This window comes from Seriola dumerili, unplaced genomic scaffold, assembly GCF_002260705.1.
Source record: "Seriola dumerili isolate Sdu_G_001 unplaced genomic scaffold, Sdu_1.0 BDQW01000091.1, whole genome shotgun sequence".
Classification (NCBI taxonomy): domain Eukaryota; kingdom Metazoa; phylum Chordata; class Actinopteri; order Carangiformes; family Carangidae; genus Seriola; species Seriola dumerili.
The window spans coordinates 3091019-3106546 of NW_019174346.1; the positions used below are offsets into that span (position 1 = coordinate 3091019).

Genomic DNA, 15528 nt, shown 5'->3' on the forward strand with positions numbered 1-15528 from the left:
CTTTGGACATCATTCTTGAACAGAACTAGAACTTTAGGTTTCGTGCCCAAGTCTCCCAGTGGATAATGTGACAGGATCACTGACTGGCCACTATGAACTTTACAGCAAGAAAAACCTGTTTCCATGTTCATATGGGCACCGGACCATTGTTCCGAGACAGACGTGAAAAACTGAACTTATCCTTTACGTTTGAGATCCAGGTTCAGTTTGAAAACTCCTGCAGAGCCACAGAAATCATTCTTCTCAGATCGAGTAGCTCTGCCCACGACGAGTAACCTGAACTTCATGGGTCAAACTCATTCTAACAATTTGTTATCAGGTATTTTATCTTGTCTTTTTTTTTTTTTTTTTAGCAAAGAACAATGTAAAGGATTCAGATTTAATCATCAAAGTAAATACTGGATGCAGAAGCAATAAAATGTTATTGAACATGATATTAAAAACATACAGTTTCCCTCCAGTAGCTAAATGAACTGATGTCAGTGTGACCAAGAAAAAGTATTGAATGTGGATCAGCGCTGATCCTGATTCAGTTTATTGGATTAGTTTTAATGTTTAAAAGAATGGCGTGTTTAATGACACATGAATAAAGTTATGAAACACAATTATTGTGTAAACAGCAATAACAGCTGGAACAAATCCAAACAAAGCATTGCAACGAGAGAAAAAAAAAGTGCCCGAAAAGGCTTTTTATTGCTTCTCACATGATGACAAATGAAAGAACTTCATTAAATGTCTTGTAAGTTAATATTCTGTTTGAAAAGAAAAGAAAAGTGGAATTTGAATATTCAGTATTTGCCCACAACACAAAGGTCAATCATGTAATGAGGCCAAAAGCACAAGCAGATAGTGACAGTGAAAAGATTAGAGTAACGCCACCGTCAACAATCAACACGTCACTTCAACCTCTAGTTTAAACAGCGGCACCCAAAGGTCTGAGAGCGGAAACATCCAGTCACAGCGGTTTGGAGAGACAGCATGAAGACTGTAACGTGTACGTCAGCGTGCTCTACAGAACTGCTCTGACAGTAATGTTGAAAATGATAAAATCCTCTAAGCCTCTGTTTGCATCAACAGAGCTGTTCACTGTTTTCTCTTTAATACTTGATTCATATCAAAATTGATTTTTCTTCAGTTGATTTTCATATATGTATAAAAATAAAGCACTTTTATGATAAGATTCAGCATTGTGATCCACATTAACGTTACATGTATAAAGTTTTTGAAGAATCCTAAAAACACGCAGTCAGATCAGATTGTTGGCACAAAGCCCAGATTTGACTTCCAGCACCGGTGTTTTATCAAACTCCTGATCGTTACTCTTTCCTTAGAGGAAGCAGGAGAGGAGCTAGTGTGGGACCTTCTTTCCTGCACAGTATCTTTGTAAAGTTATGTCCTTTGTCTGCCAGGTGAGCTCATGTGATCTGCCTGGAGAAAAGGTCAGAGCTAATCTCTGATGCAGAAGGCCTTGATTGGTTTTTGACCTGACCTTTTTATGACAGCAGTTTAAAACACACCACCTCATATCTGTGCCAGAATATCCTGTAACAACTAAATGAACCCCCCCCCCTCAGTCTAAACTCGGGTGTGTCCTCAGGAAACCATATCACAATTACTATTAGAAATTGTGAATTCTTCGAATGATGAAGCTCTTTGTAAATCAGCAACAAAAACATTTTATATGTTTCCAGATTGCTGTTAAAAACATGAATGTAGTGGTGGTGGTGGTTGATGAGTGCAGACCACAGGAATAGCATGGCTAAGTTGTGTTTCATGGTGGTTTGACCTGAGGTGCACACACACTGAAATGGTTTCAAATGAAGTTTTCAACACTGGATTTGAAACTGACTGAATTTTACCAGCATTTTCCCACAAGGCAAAGTGCTCACATGACGTCGAGGCCGTCCTGGACCGGGTGCCCCAACAGCGGCGGGTGTCAGAGCGAGCAGGGGTACTTGGTCCATGGGGGGAGTCTGCCCGTCTCGTTGGCCAGTCTCCAGTACCTCTCCTTCAGGAGGAAGGCAGCTGCTTTGGGCTGCCTTTGCCTGCTGAAAACACCCTTCTTGTTCCCCACCACACGGGTGATCCCTGCACACACGAGACATCTTTCCATTATAATAATATTTTAAATATAACTTTATTCAACTTCTGACAATTAGTAATTTTATATGCTCAATAATCATCAATCATTATAATGTACAAGAAAGAAACCAGGTTACTAATTAACCAGTTAACCAGGTCATTAATATTCCTGTATGGTTCTGACCTCAGGTTTGTTCTGACTCCCAGTCTCAGTTTTGTGCTGAGCTGCAGGTGTCACTTACAGATGTCCTGACCAGGTTTTATCATCCAATTATTATTTTAACTCTATTTTTAAATCACTTTTCCTTTATTATACAACTTATCGTGCACATTGACAGCCGGCATTACAATAAGTAAAAGTACTTTGATATGTTTTACAGCTGAATAGTTCTGCAATAAGAAAATATAACCTGCTGATTTTCTGTAATATTCTGTACAGTGTATTTTAGTATTGTTCATCATATTTTTCTCGATATTGAAGAGTTCCTGGTGCAGGTCTGGATCATGTTATGTTTACATGGAGCATGATTCGTAAGCTACATGATTCCTACACAGCAATGTCCACGCAATAAGCAGGTTAATGATATGACAGTGAGAACCCCCCCCCCCCCCAGTGTGTCCCTCTCAGGATCAGCTGTTCAGTGCAGGGTGTGTTTTTTCTCTATAAACTGGGAGAGTTGACAGTTGAGGCTCTGCAGGTCGTTGTGATGTGTGTCTGTCGTACCTTGTGCAGTCATGAAGTCAGCAAAGTTCCAGATGAGTTCACCGACAACGTACTGCTTCCTCTTCTGGTCGAACACGTCGTGGTAGTTCTGCAGGACTATCTTCTGATACTCCTCACTGAACATCATGGGTGGATCCTGGGAAGTGAGAAGCAAGCTGCCTCATGAGCAAACAAAAAATAAATATAAATACTGTGTGTATGTTTGTGAATCCTCACATTGTGAAGCCCCGACACTGCATCTGCTCCATATTCGCTCTGGATGATGGGTTTCTGGTACTTTCCGTACCAGTTCTCAAACTGAGTGTTGAGCTGGATGGGGATGACCTCTAAGTGTCCCGGATCATGGTACCAGGAGAAGTAACTGTTTACACAGACCACATCCACATAAGGAGCCTGAGGACAAGACGAAAGATGATACGTGACTTGTAGAGATACTCTCCAACACATCCGTGACTTTCATGTTGTTAATCACAGTTGGATCAAATTTACAAATAAAGGCTGATAGTGACAATAACATCAACTTCTCACAGATTCATTTATTCATTCATGTGCACACAGGGAATTTTCAACTAGTGGTAATTAGCTATTAAGAAAAAATATGTAGCATTATTCATGTGACATTGTGTCTTTGCCTTTTACACCTTTGCAAATATGAGGAACTATGTGTTGTCTGTCTGTCCGTCAGAGTTTGAACAGTGAATTCAGAGGTGCTGTATTCACTCTGCCAAATTACAAACCTTTCCAAACTAATCAGTGGCTTTGAGCTACAAACATCGCCCTGAAAGCTTTTTCCTCACAGCACAGGACACAACACAGCACAGCTTCAGAATTTGAACAGATAAAACTCTGACAGATACCTCCACAACTCCACTTTTAATCCCTTATTGTTCATCTGGCACTTAATCTGATTCACTAGAGGCCGTTATGTTCATGTATTCAGTCACGTGTCATGATCTGACCTGCAGCACTGAGAGGCACACGACTAGTCTTACTCAGAAATATCGTTTAGAACATTTAGAACATTTCAGTATAATGTGTCTGATACTTCATCAGTGCCTAAAAACATGTTTCTGCATCACCTTCCAACTGAGTGATTGGATATTTTACTCGACGTGGGTGGGGCTAACGGTCACATCGCTTACTTCTGGGCACCAATCAGGATTTAGCATTTTGAATCAGAATCTGATGACAGACATGTTGCTGTTTGTTCATGCACAATCAGTCAAATCTGATCACGCCACACCCACAGTCCAGATCAAGCAGATTATTTGAGTTCAATTATGTAATAGTGACAAAGCATGTTTTCTCCAAAGTTGAACTTGAATATTTATTTATTTAGTCATGAATATTCAACGTTAAGACTCTAAACCAATTTTTCAAGCGCTTTAAAATGTTGATGCACAATTCAGACCAAATGAGAAGGATTAAAATGATTGTTATCAAGCATTTGATATTTGCTCATTAATGATAAAAAATGTGAAAGGTTTCATATCTGACCATAAAATGTAAACTGTTAGTATCTCACACTATGTTTACTGCGTTACACCTGTAACCAGACCCCACAGTGATGTCATGGGGTACTGACACGCCCTGAAGTGCACGCCTACATCACTGCAGCAAGTTAATAAGTTCGCGAAAACAAGATTTCCAGTCGGTGTTGTTACTCTTACTAAAGAACAAAAACCTTTTACACTCCCACTGCAAATAAAAAGTCACACACTTGCATCAATAAAAATAATTACTACAAATATTCCAAATAATAAACATGAGAGCCGATGTCCTGTGCAGGTTTGCAGGTTGGTTACTGTGGATACTGTGTGATGAGTGGTGTAAAAACTCACCCCTTTGTCCCGAGCGTAGTTACTGTCAGTGATGTAAGTGACGGGCCGGGTCGGGTCCAGAGCTTTAGTGTGTTTTATCAAGGTCCTGTAAGAAAAACAAAGGTGACTGAACAGTGAACGTGGCGTGTGAGGTGTTCAGGTGCGTTACATCGACATGATGATGAATAATCACAACGATGGCACCGCTAACAGTCGATTCAAACTGTCCTGTTATATTTATGTAATCCAAAGAAACTGTGCTTTGTTCTTCATTCACACCTCACCGCCTCTCTGAATGAGTGCGGCGGTTTGGCAGGTCCACTGTTTGTTCGCCCCGTTTGTCTCCCTGAGGCCTCAGGCCATAACTGAGCTCCAGCTGTTGGTGTTCAGGGCGGCTTCATGACTACTCTTACTGCATTCCAGCCATCAGGGAAAAGGGATAGGCTGCGACTGACAAACAAACCAGAACCTCTGCTACTGACACACAGACAGTTAAATGCTTTACTTTTTTTTTTTTTTTTTTTTACAGGTTTCAAGAGCGTCCTGGTTGCTCAGTTCTTTGTCTGTCAACTATCAAATAAAGATAAAAAAAACCCCCAACAGTCACTTTGAGTGTGAACAGTTTAATGGGTGGATGCATTCAGTGCAGTGCTCAGTACTCACTTGAAATAAAATTCAGCAGGGGGCATCTCTGCAGCGGGCTCATTAGCGATGGACCACATGACCACAGACGGATGGTTCTTGTCCCGACGCACAAGCTCATCCATGACATCCAGGTGATGGCTGAGGGAGGCGTTTCCAAAACTTCGACTAAGTACAAAAGACACAGACAAACATACCATCACTCCATACCATACCATGATTCATCATCATGCCAGGTTACACACACATCAACATCTGTAAGTAAGAACAGTGGAGACACCTGACAGCTGTTCTGCTGATCAGTGACAGATTAAAACAACAAGTTGTCTCATGACTCTGTGTAGGAATGTTTTGTATTTATCTCATATCTTGAAGGACAGGTTCACACAAGTCTGTTTTAAATGATATTCACATGCACACATGTATGTTGAGAATGTAATGATTCCTCCTGTCCACACTGGCTGTAAAGAGATCTCCTCCTAACACAAATCCTCAACACAAGTAAATACCAAGACTATGAGGCTACTGTCCTGCTGGCAGCTCTGTGAGGCTGTACTCAGGTACAGCAGGACTTTGAGCTAAATGCTAACGGCAGCATGCTAACATGTTGATGTTTAGCAGATGTTGTGTCCATCATGATGACTTATATTAGTTCAGTTTGGTAGCATGCTAACAGTTTCTAACAGGGTTCACACGCCTTCTTAAGTGTCAAGTTCAAGGACTTTTCAAGGACTTTCCAGGCCTAATTCCCTCAAATTCAACAACCAAACATGTTAAAACTAATAATTTTTATACTGAGAACCAGCAGACTGTGCAGAAGCTCACAGACAACAATTAAAGAGAAAAAGAGGCTTGAATGTGTGAACACTTCTCAGCTGTGCTGTTACAGTGATCAGTTACAGCAGACGGTGTTCTCTCGCCTTCTCCAACAGCACAGCAAATCAATATGTTGTGTAAGTTGAGCAACAGAGACAGAGACTTATTTACAAGTGGAAGAGCTGAGAGACAGAGGGAGACACATGCAGACATCAGCACGCAGCGTGTTTACTAACATCAATTTATATTTTTGCACAAGATATATAAATTCAAGCACTTTTAATGCCCAGTGTAAATTTTTGTCTACTTGTTTTTTTTCTCAATTCCCCAATTTTAAAGGATTTCAAGGACCCGTGAGAACCTTGTCTTTAATTAGCACTAAACAAAGTACAGCTGAGGCTAATTATTTCATTCGTTTTGGAGGTATTTGGTCAAAAAACAAAGTTTTGGACAAACTGACTTTGACCTGTGATGGGATCATCGAAGTGATTGGAGTTCATTTTGATGGGGACATGAACGTGTGTACCAAACTTCATGCTACTCTGTCGAGTAAATGTTGAGATATTAAAAAGTGAAAGCTTTAATCTGAAGCATAAATCTGAGGAAACAAACAAACCAAATCTCATGTCACATCATCTGGTGGTTGTTGTGATTTCGATCTGTACCTACAGACATTTAACTGACAGACTGAAAACACTGGCCTGTTTTTGATCAAATCAAACTGAAGCAAACTGTTTTAATTAGTTGTAACTGGATTAAATTTATATGGAGATTGTTTTGTGTGTGGGTGCGTCCAGTCTGTGAGTCGGCAGGATCTCTCAACAGCATTCGACTGTTCTCACTTAGAGCAACACATTATATATGAACCATCACCCTGTCTAATTTAACAGCAGAAAGGAGGTTTTCAAAGTAAGATGTTTATGCTGCTCTGAACTGTCAAACACAGCCAAAGCTCACAGAGACACTCACATGTCTTTGATGCCCACTCCCGGACACTCATCTATCACTACGATGCCGTGGCGATCACACATCTGCAGGATCTCCTCGGCATAGGGGTAGTGACTGGTGCGGAACGAGTTGGCCCCCAACCACTTCAGCAGGTTAAAGTCCTTGACGATCAGGGGCCAGTCCAAGCCTTTACCTCGAATCTGACGCACGAGGTGAACGGAAGATGAGGATTAATTTACTGAACTGGATCCAGCACATTTTGTCCTGTACATGTCTATATGTAAAAGGTTGTCTGAAGGTGCTGGCTAGGTTAAATGTTAGAACAGGTATGCTGCTTTGTCTTTTGGTAAAGCTTTTGCTTCCCTCTAGTGGTACTCACATCAGCATCCTCATGTTTATTGACTCCATGGAAATAGAAGGGCTTGTTGTTGATGAGGAACTGGGTGCTGGTAACGTTAATAGTGCGGATGCCGACCGGCAGAGTATACACATCTTCATACGTTGATCTCCCATCGGCTGCCATCAACCGAACCTGGAGGTCGAGGAGAACGAGTGACAATTTCAGAAATGTTTATTTTCTTGATAACTCCGCTGAGTGAAACTCTTCCCAACAAAAACAGCTCATTAGGAAGCTCGTTCACAACGTAAAGTGTTGCAGAAATCACAACTGTAGAGGATCAGAGGACGAGAACAACCAAGTGACATATGATCATTTTCCAGCATGTACAGTACATGTGCGTACACAAGGTAAAGTTATAAGCAAAACATTACTGGTAGGTGTAAAAAAACACCTTTGGTACTGTCGCTTAGAACATCTGTTTCTAGGTTATTTCACTTTGAGAGATTTACAGTCAAGACTTCTTTTAGGATACTTTCAGGTGCCATTAGAAGCAGCAGTGATTGTCTCAAGCCGCACAGAAACTTCACATAGACTGAGTTTATGTGATTACAGAAGCTGCTCTCATGAGAGTCAGATTTAAACGTGTAGAAGCTGCTGACACAAAGATATTTGTCAGCACGGAAGAGAACGATGCACTAAAACTAAAAACATCTGGCGGGTTCCAGTTGCTGAATCAGTGGAAAGTTTAGGCTTATATCAACGGTTTAACTGTAACGAAGCAAGAAAGAAGAATCTGTGTCAGGAGTATGTTCAGTGCTGGGTCACACAGAAACAGGTGGATGTTTGCATCTGACTACAAGTCAAAACCAGCTTCATGTTTCTATGACAACAGACGTGTTCTGTTTCAGGCAGACATATAAATGTCTGGGTCTGAAATCCCTTTTCTATGTAACTGGATTCCAGATAATTTAGTGGCATATAAATGAATGTATGAACTAAATTAATTATTATATATTGATTCATGATCCATTATGCGTTAACTAATCATATAAACTCATAGTGACTTGATTATTTATTAACGATGAGTAACAGAAATTCATGATATATCCTAAATTAATTTGTGCATTAAATGATCAAAGTTATGAATTACTGAAACATGTCTTTTGTATCCTTGTTTTAAAACGTTCCTGATGCTTTATTTCCAGCATAACTGTGTAAGTTTTACATCATGTTATAATTATATCTCTTCAGTTTGACCACGAAGTGGAGGATGCAGTGTTGATCTTCCTGGTGGTAAATGTTGACGGCATGAAACACCGACAAACTAGAATTAATAAAAGACGATTCTTTCTGACCACTCTCACAAATCCAGTGGTCACAATGTTCATGTGACAGGAATCTGAAACTTTAGGTAAGAAGTCACTTCGACATGTCTTACCTCCAAAGAGTACAGATAACCTGGAGTCTCATGCATCAAGTATGGCCACCACAGCTTGACATCCACCACTTTGAGGACTCCAGATTGGTCGCTGGAGGAGGCGACACAGTGTCTGTCTTTGTCCATCAAAGTGACCTTCAGGGTGGCTGTTGTAGCACCTTGGACTGATACTTGGTATTTAACCAGACCTGAAACACAGGAGAAACAGCAAGGTCTAATAAACAGACATAAACTATCAGACAGATGTTGATGATATTCACTCACTCTATGGTTTTTAAATAAGTCACCACTTTATAATTGTGAAATCGAATTAATTAGTTGTTACATTGTATTTCGTTGCATTTATTTACCAGTGTTATCCAAGAAGTCAGTCACCACAGTGATGTCACTCACATACGCCTGAGGAGTGGTGTACAGCAGCACAGGGCGGTGTATCCCAGCATAGTTGAAGAAATCAAAGTAGATGTTTTGCACAAAGAAACCAGCAGGATACCTGATGAGAGATTACACTTTCCTCATTACATGAACACTCACCGACAGGAAACTGTACCATTTTAATCTCATCCAAATTCTACATAAACTAGAAAAAGCAAAGTTCTCTGAATAAAGAAAAGATCAGTTGACAACGATGGAAATAGCATTTTACTTAATGTATTAGAATAACAGTAATAAGTAAAGTTAAAGCAAAGAAAGGAGTTGAAGTGCAAGAAGTGACAGGAGACATAATAAAATAAGAGAAATGTCATTTAAATTAAGGTTTAAGAGCTGAAAGCAGCTGAAATGTAATTTGAAGTGTCACCACTGTGTCAACACTAAAAACAGTTGAAGCGTAATGATTGACTGCAGCTGAACTGTCTTCTCAGTTTTTAAATGGGTATACAGTAAAGATAAAGTCACAGTCAAAGTCAAAAAACAATTAATTGGCAACTATTTTGATAATCAATTCATTGTTTCAGTCATTTTAAAGCAAAAATACCAAAAACATTCACTGTCTCCAGGCGCTGAAATGTGAGGACTTGTTGTTTTGTTTGTTATATATGGTGGTAAACTGAATATTTCTGAGTTTATAATTGTTTATTAAATAAAAGAAACTATTAGAAGTCGAGCTGGGATCTGAGGAATTACTGTGGGCACTTTTTCACTACTTTCTGAAATTTCATAGACAAAGCAATGAGTCGCTTAATCATGAATATAGTTTGCTGATTAATTGGTAATGGTAATGATTGTTCACCAACGTTCAAATCTGAAAAAAGACATTAATAACTGCTATTTCTCATAAACTTTAAAAGATATTAAAAAACTGAAAAGATGTTTTAATGTGAAAGGGTCATGGTGTGTTTAAAGATTGTGCTTCAGATCAAGCTTGGAAAAGGATGTATCACCTAAATGCTGAAAAGATAACTAATGACTTCACTAATGAAGCTTTAGTATCACATCAGTGTTTTAATTAAAGCTATAAAGAGAAGTTACTTGGTTCGGTCGTCCATGTGCTGGATGATTCCTGGAGGAAGAGTCTCCAGGGTCAGAGTGTTGTTGACAGCGATGGTGATCCTGCACGGCGTGCTTGGGTCCTTGCGGATTAAACTGCCAATCTCAGCCTCAAAAGGAAGATGGCCACCTTTATGTTCGGTCACTTTCACCCCGTTCAGCCACTGTGAAGGTAAAGGCAGATGTTGAAGAAGCAGGTGACTTTTATTTTTCAACTCTGAGTGGAGCTGACTGGGAAGATACACGTGATACTCACCACCACTGAGTAATAGTGAGCACTTCCCACTCTGAGAACCACTCGTGTTCCTTCATCTGCGACCCAGCGGGCAGGGACCACTACCTCTCGCTCATACCACACCCAGCCAATGAAATCTCTTAGTGTGGGGTCCTGGGTGATGTCATTATAGCTGGCAGGAACTGGCATGTCAATCACTGGGCCAGTCTAGGAAAATAAAACCATCCATGGTCACAACCTCACAACAAAGTAGACTGCTTAATTTTAAGGGGTCAAAAGCCATACATGTTGGGACCATGGTATCATACCATGTTTGAGTAAGATATATGAACATGAGAGTGTGATATCATGTTGGACATGAGATGGTAAATAATGATGTTAGTTCTGTGGTATGACAGTAAGAGGCTGATAGCAGTAAGTCATACCTATAATATCACTGCAGCATATGGACTTACAGTGTTAGTGTGATGAGGGCAGCAAGTTTGTGCAGACTTTAAAATACTTGGTGTTTTGCAGCTGCAGCTGGTGTGCTGTGTTTTCAGCCCATACACTGGCTGCATGATGTTTACAGGCTCTGACCAAGTAGTTTTAGAACCTAAACCTAACCAAGGAGTTAAACCTAACCAAGTAGTTTTAGTGACTAAACCTAACCAAGTAGTTAGTTAACCTAACCAAGTAGTTTTAGTGACTAAACCTAACCAAGGAGTTAAACCTAACCAAGTAGTTTTAGTGACTAAACCTAACCACGTAGTTAGACCTAACCAAGTAGTTTTAGTGACTAAACCTAACCAAGTAGTTAGTAAACCTAACCAAGTAGTTTTTGTGACTAAACCCAACCAAGTAGTTAGTAAACCTAACCAAGTAGTTTTTGTGACTAAACCTAACCAAGTAGTTTTTGTGACTAAACCTAACCAACTAGTTAGTAAACCTAACCAAGTAGTTTTAGCGCCTAAACCTGACCAAGTAGTTTTAGTGACTGCCAAGCCAAGCCATGACCATTATAGTAGAGGGGCGCTGTTTCAGCAGACACTCCCATGGGTCATATCAGAGGGCTGAAAAAAAACGACCTATATGATTGTTTTAGTTGGAGGACTGGTTGGTCTTAAATGTACCTGATTGAAAATGACTGTGAGTTACTTTGAGGGACTCTTTTCAACTGTCAAACAAACAGCGAGCTGCTTCATTGTGTCCCGCTCACCTCTGCCAGGCGACTTTTGTACCATGCCCTCTCGAAGCCCTGGTTCCTGTTTGCGGACTTGTCCGCCCTGAAGCTCCACAGCCCGCTCAGCTCCTTCAGCTCTCTGGAGGAGGACTCCCGGGGGAAGAGCATGCCGCTGTCCAGCAGACACACCGCGTCAAACACGGAACACAGACACAGGGCACCGAGCAGCCCGAGTCTTCCAAGGGGAGACATGCTGGACCAAAAGTCTCAGCTCCCAGTCTCAAACACACTCCGCGGTTATCGCTGCTCATCCAGTCACATGATTTATTCTGCAGTCACGTGACCGGCTTCGCCTCTTGCGTTGCCTTCCGATACAGTCGGAAATTCCCCGCTAAAATAGCCAATATAATGAAACATTTTATAAAACACCATATTATGCCCCACCCAGTAGTGAATGTAATGCGAAACTGATTATTTTATAAATGTAAAATACATTTAATATACATTTATATTTTTGGAAGTTATAGCTCACAGGAAGCATCTGAAGCATCATGTCCCCACCAAATTAAAAGCCCCGGCCTGGCTATAGTCAAGGCCGTAAAAGGAAAAGACACAAAGAGGACTCACATTCATCAAAATTTTCTCACCACTGGTTTAAAGTCGTCACTCAGTGCTGCACCAGAGCATGCATGACACAAGATGGCGCCAGACACGCGTACATCAGTGTGAAGCATAGACGCGTCAGTTCAGTGACTTTGTGTCTAATAGCGCCTCCACATCCACAAACCTCCCTCCAGTTTTCAAAAGCCATGGATTGATTGAGATGCTGCGTGGCCCGGGGCAACCATCTGCTCTTTGACTCCTCTGTTTATGGTGATTTTATAATGATAACAAAAACTTTATTCAAGAAAAGTAGAAAAGACAGGTAGTAAAGTGGGGCAGGCTGGAGACCCTCTCCACTTGTCTTCTCCATCTGTGTCTCCTCTCATGTGCTGCCATCTGTCTACCATTAAAGTGCCAATAAAGGTATAAAATGAGATCACTGTCACCTCAGCCAAGGAGGTCATGTTTTCACCTGTGTCTGCTTGTTTGTTTGAAAAAAAAAAAAGTACTGGACTGATTTGCATTGAACTTGGAGGGAGGGGGCAAGGGCCAGGGAAGAACCCATTAGATTTTGGGGCAGATCCAGATCATTTATTATGAATTTGATTTTTTTTCCTCTAAAGTCTGGTCTATGTTGTTTGACATTGGCCTTGGTGGAGGTCTGCTCCCTCTGAGTGCCTTCAGTTGTCAGTTTTTTGGACGGCCAGTATGGCTGAATCATGATGGAAATACTGGGACTATACACTGCAGTGTGTTTGGAGAGAGGGGTTTGCTATGATCTTAATGTGATAAATAGAGAATGTTATATTGTTATATTAACCCACTTACAGATACCTAATATCTGCAGATTTTTGAACAGAACAGGATTAAAACCCTAAAACACAACAGTCTTATCATGATGTTTCTTTCTATTTTAAATGAATATACACCTTTTGACATGAGGTGGCTCAGACATCTGATTAGGATTCCTCCTGGGCGCCTTCCTTTGGAGACGACCGACTGGGAGGAGACCCCGGGGTAGACCCAGAACTCGCTGGAGGGATCACATATCCCAGCTGGCCTGCATGGGAACGCCTCAGGATCTTCCAGGAGGAGCTGGAAAGCGTTGCTATGGTAAGGGATGACTCACCTTGCTCCGCCTGCTGCCACTGCGACCCGACCTGGATAAGCAGAAGAAAATAGATGGATGGACTTTTGACATGAAGGAAAAGCTGAAAATGCATCAACCTTGTCACAGGAAGAATTTGTTGAAACTTTGTTTGTAGTTTTGTAGGTTGGCTTCCACATGGCACACATCAAGTTCTGTTAATACTTTAAGTCACTGTCTTATTCTCAACCCAGGTATGTTTCCTGACCTTGGGTAACATAAATTGGTTTATTCTTTCTTTTCCCACATCATTTCTTAATCCCAGGGGCGGGGTGACTCCTCAGACTGCTGCAGACTGGAAGGCACTGCACATTTTATTATTGTTTGTTTCTTACTTCTTCTGATTCATGTCTGTCATTTTTTAAACCATGTGACCCCTGGGTCTCCTCCAAAAAGGTTTGTCTGATTTATTCTTGGGACACAAGGTCTCTCATTAAATCGAAATATTTCACATTGACCAAGTGGCATACTGTGGTCGGAACATTATTCCCAAGACACAAAGGTAATCAAGTCAGCTGAATTTAATGTTGGAATTTTTTTGTTAACCTTACGCTGTCTGGAACATGAATAGTGAAATTTACTGCGGATCTAATGCACAAACAAGACAGACGTAATGAAGTGCCTCAGAGAGTGACTCCAAACTATCCACAGCTTTGCCATCTGCCTGAAATTAATGTGAAAGGGTAATGGTGAGTTCAGTGTTAATTTCCTGTCTAAGGTCATTTTCCCACCAATCCATTTGAGATGTTTCAAAATAAAAGTTCTTTTAATCTATTTTTGGAGCTATCAACCATCCAATAGTTCCCACCCCACGTCAGTGATGTTCAACTATTGTTGGCTGACAGAATTCAGAGGCAAAAATCAAGTGCAGTCAAGCCAGGAAGGTTTTAAAAAACATTCAAGTTTTATATGATAGTCTGGTGTGAGCCTTTAAAAGGGTGAAAAATCTTTTATGACACAGCCTTTACACAATGAACCTGTGCCAAATCCTGAGTGTTTTCTACTTTTCCATCACCCTTCAGTTGATTTAGGTGAGGCAAGACATTTTTGAGACATCCATGCAGAATTTTGGGAAGCATTAATGAGGCAGGTTGGTCCTTACACGCTTCACAGAGCAACAAATGATCCGACTCTCAGTATCCATCCACAACCTTTTCAGATCAATCTTGTCGTTCCACTGGGCGGCACATAAAGCTGTTTCCTTACACCTGCAGCCTCCTGTTCACACTTTGCAGGTAGTGTTCATTTTCCCTTTTTCCACATTGCTTTGACTCCATCTCAAAGGTTTACTGATGCATCACAGTCACAACATCACGACACATCTCTACATCTTCACCTCAGACCGAACTGCATCAACTTACAGCCCTTTAAGGAAAAAGAAAAATCAAGTGCCGAGCGTCTCAGACTTTCACACATGATGAGTTTGTCTTTGTTTGTTTTTCCATGTAGCTTAAGTCTTTGCAGACATTCCAAGACAGCCCAAAAAAAAAAACACGATGCTCCGAGGAGTTGTGGCTTACAAAAGAAGTCATAACCTTGACTTAGAAGAAAAGCTGGCAGAGGTCGTGGCCTCATCATGGAGGCACTGAAGCAACAAGAGCTTGACTTTGCCAGACGTGAATCTATTAGAGCGCTTTGTCTAAAAGTCCTTTCTGTCCTCTTCCGCTTGCAGCATTTCACTTATTGTCATGTGCATTTGCATTTTACTGGGCTGCTTGAAATTGTTGGATTGATATTAACAGATAGTGATGTGCTCTTGGTTCCTTTCATTTCTGTAAATTACACTAATTAAAGTGGATCATAACAAAGAATCATGTAGGTGTTTCTACCTTATTTAGAGTGCGGTTGGCTCGTTGTGAATCAAATCAGCTTCTGACTGCAAAGAGAAATTTAGGGAAAATAGTTGTCATGTTTATGATATTCAGAATACAAGCTATTTTAGGTTCTGCTGCACAAATGACACATCAACTTTGTTTCAGTCATCCCATCTGACTGTCATTTCATGCTGTAGTTATTTTCATAGTTGACCTGCTTTTAAACTTGTTCTTCCTTTTTTTTTCTTTTGGTTTGTTTTTCATGTTTT

At 40.7% G+C, this 15528-nt stretch overlaps 1 protein-coding gene across 1 annotated transcript; it reads right to left on the bottom strand.

The window, feature by feature from the left end:
- Positions 1–656: 656 nt before the first annotated feature.
- Positions 657–12003, bottom strand: gusb (glucuronidase beta). Its single transcript, XM_022745741.1, has 12 exons — positions 11732–12003; positions 10555–10740; positions 10281–10462; positions 9161–9303; positions 8811–8998; positions 7412–7564; positions 7054–7232; positions 5290–5436; positions 4648–4732; positions 3023–3199; positions 2807–2942; positions 657–2088 (listed from the first exon to the last, which is right to left on the bottom strand). Exons 1-12 carry the CDS (start codon positions 11945–11947, stop codon positions 1937–1939), a joined length of 1944 nt encoding a protein of 647 aa, XP_022601462.1. The 5' UTR covers positions 11948–12003; the 3' UTR covers positions 657–1936.
- Between the last annotated feature and the right edge of the window lie 3525 nt (positions 12004–15528).

Coding starts and splice junctions, on each gene's coding strand:
- gusb (XM_022745741.1), bottom strand. CDS start 11,947: ATGTCTCCCCTTGGAAGACTCGGGCTGCTCGGTGCCCTGTGTCTGTGT. Junction 4,733..5,289: donor CCTGCTGAATTTTATTTCAA/GTGAGTACTGAG, acceptor TTTTTCTTACAG/GACCTTGATAAAACACACTA. Junction 2,943..3,022: donor CAGTGTCGGGGCTTCACAAT/GTGAGGATTCAC, acceptor CTCACTTCCCAG/GATCCACCCATGATGTTCAG.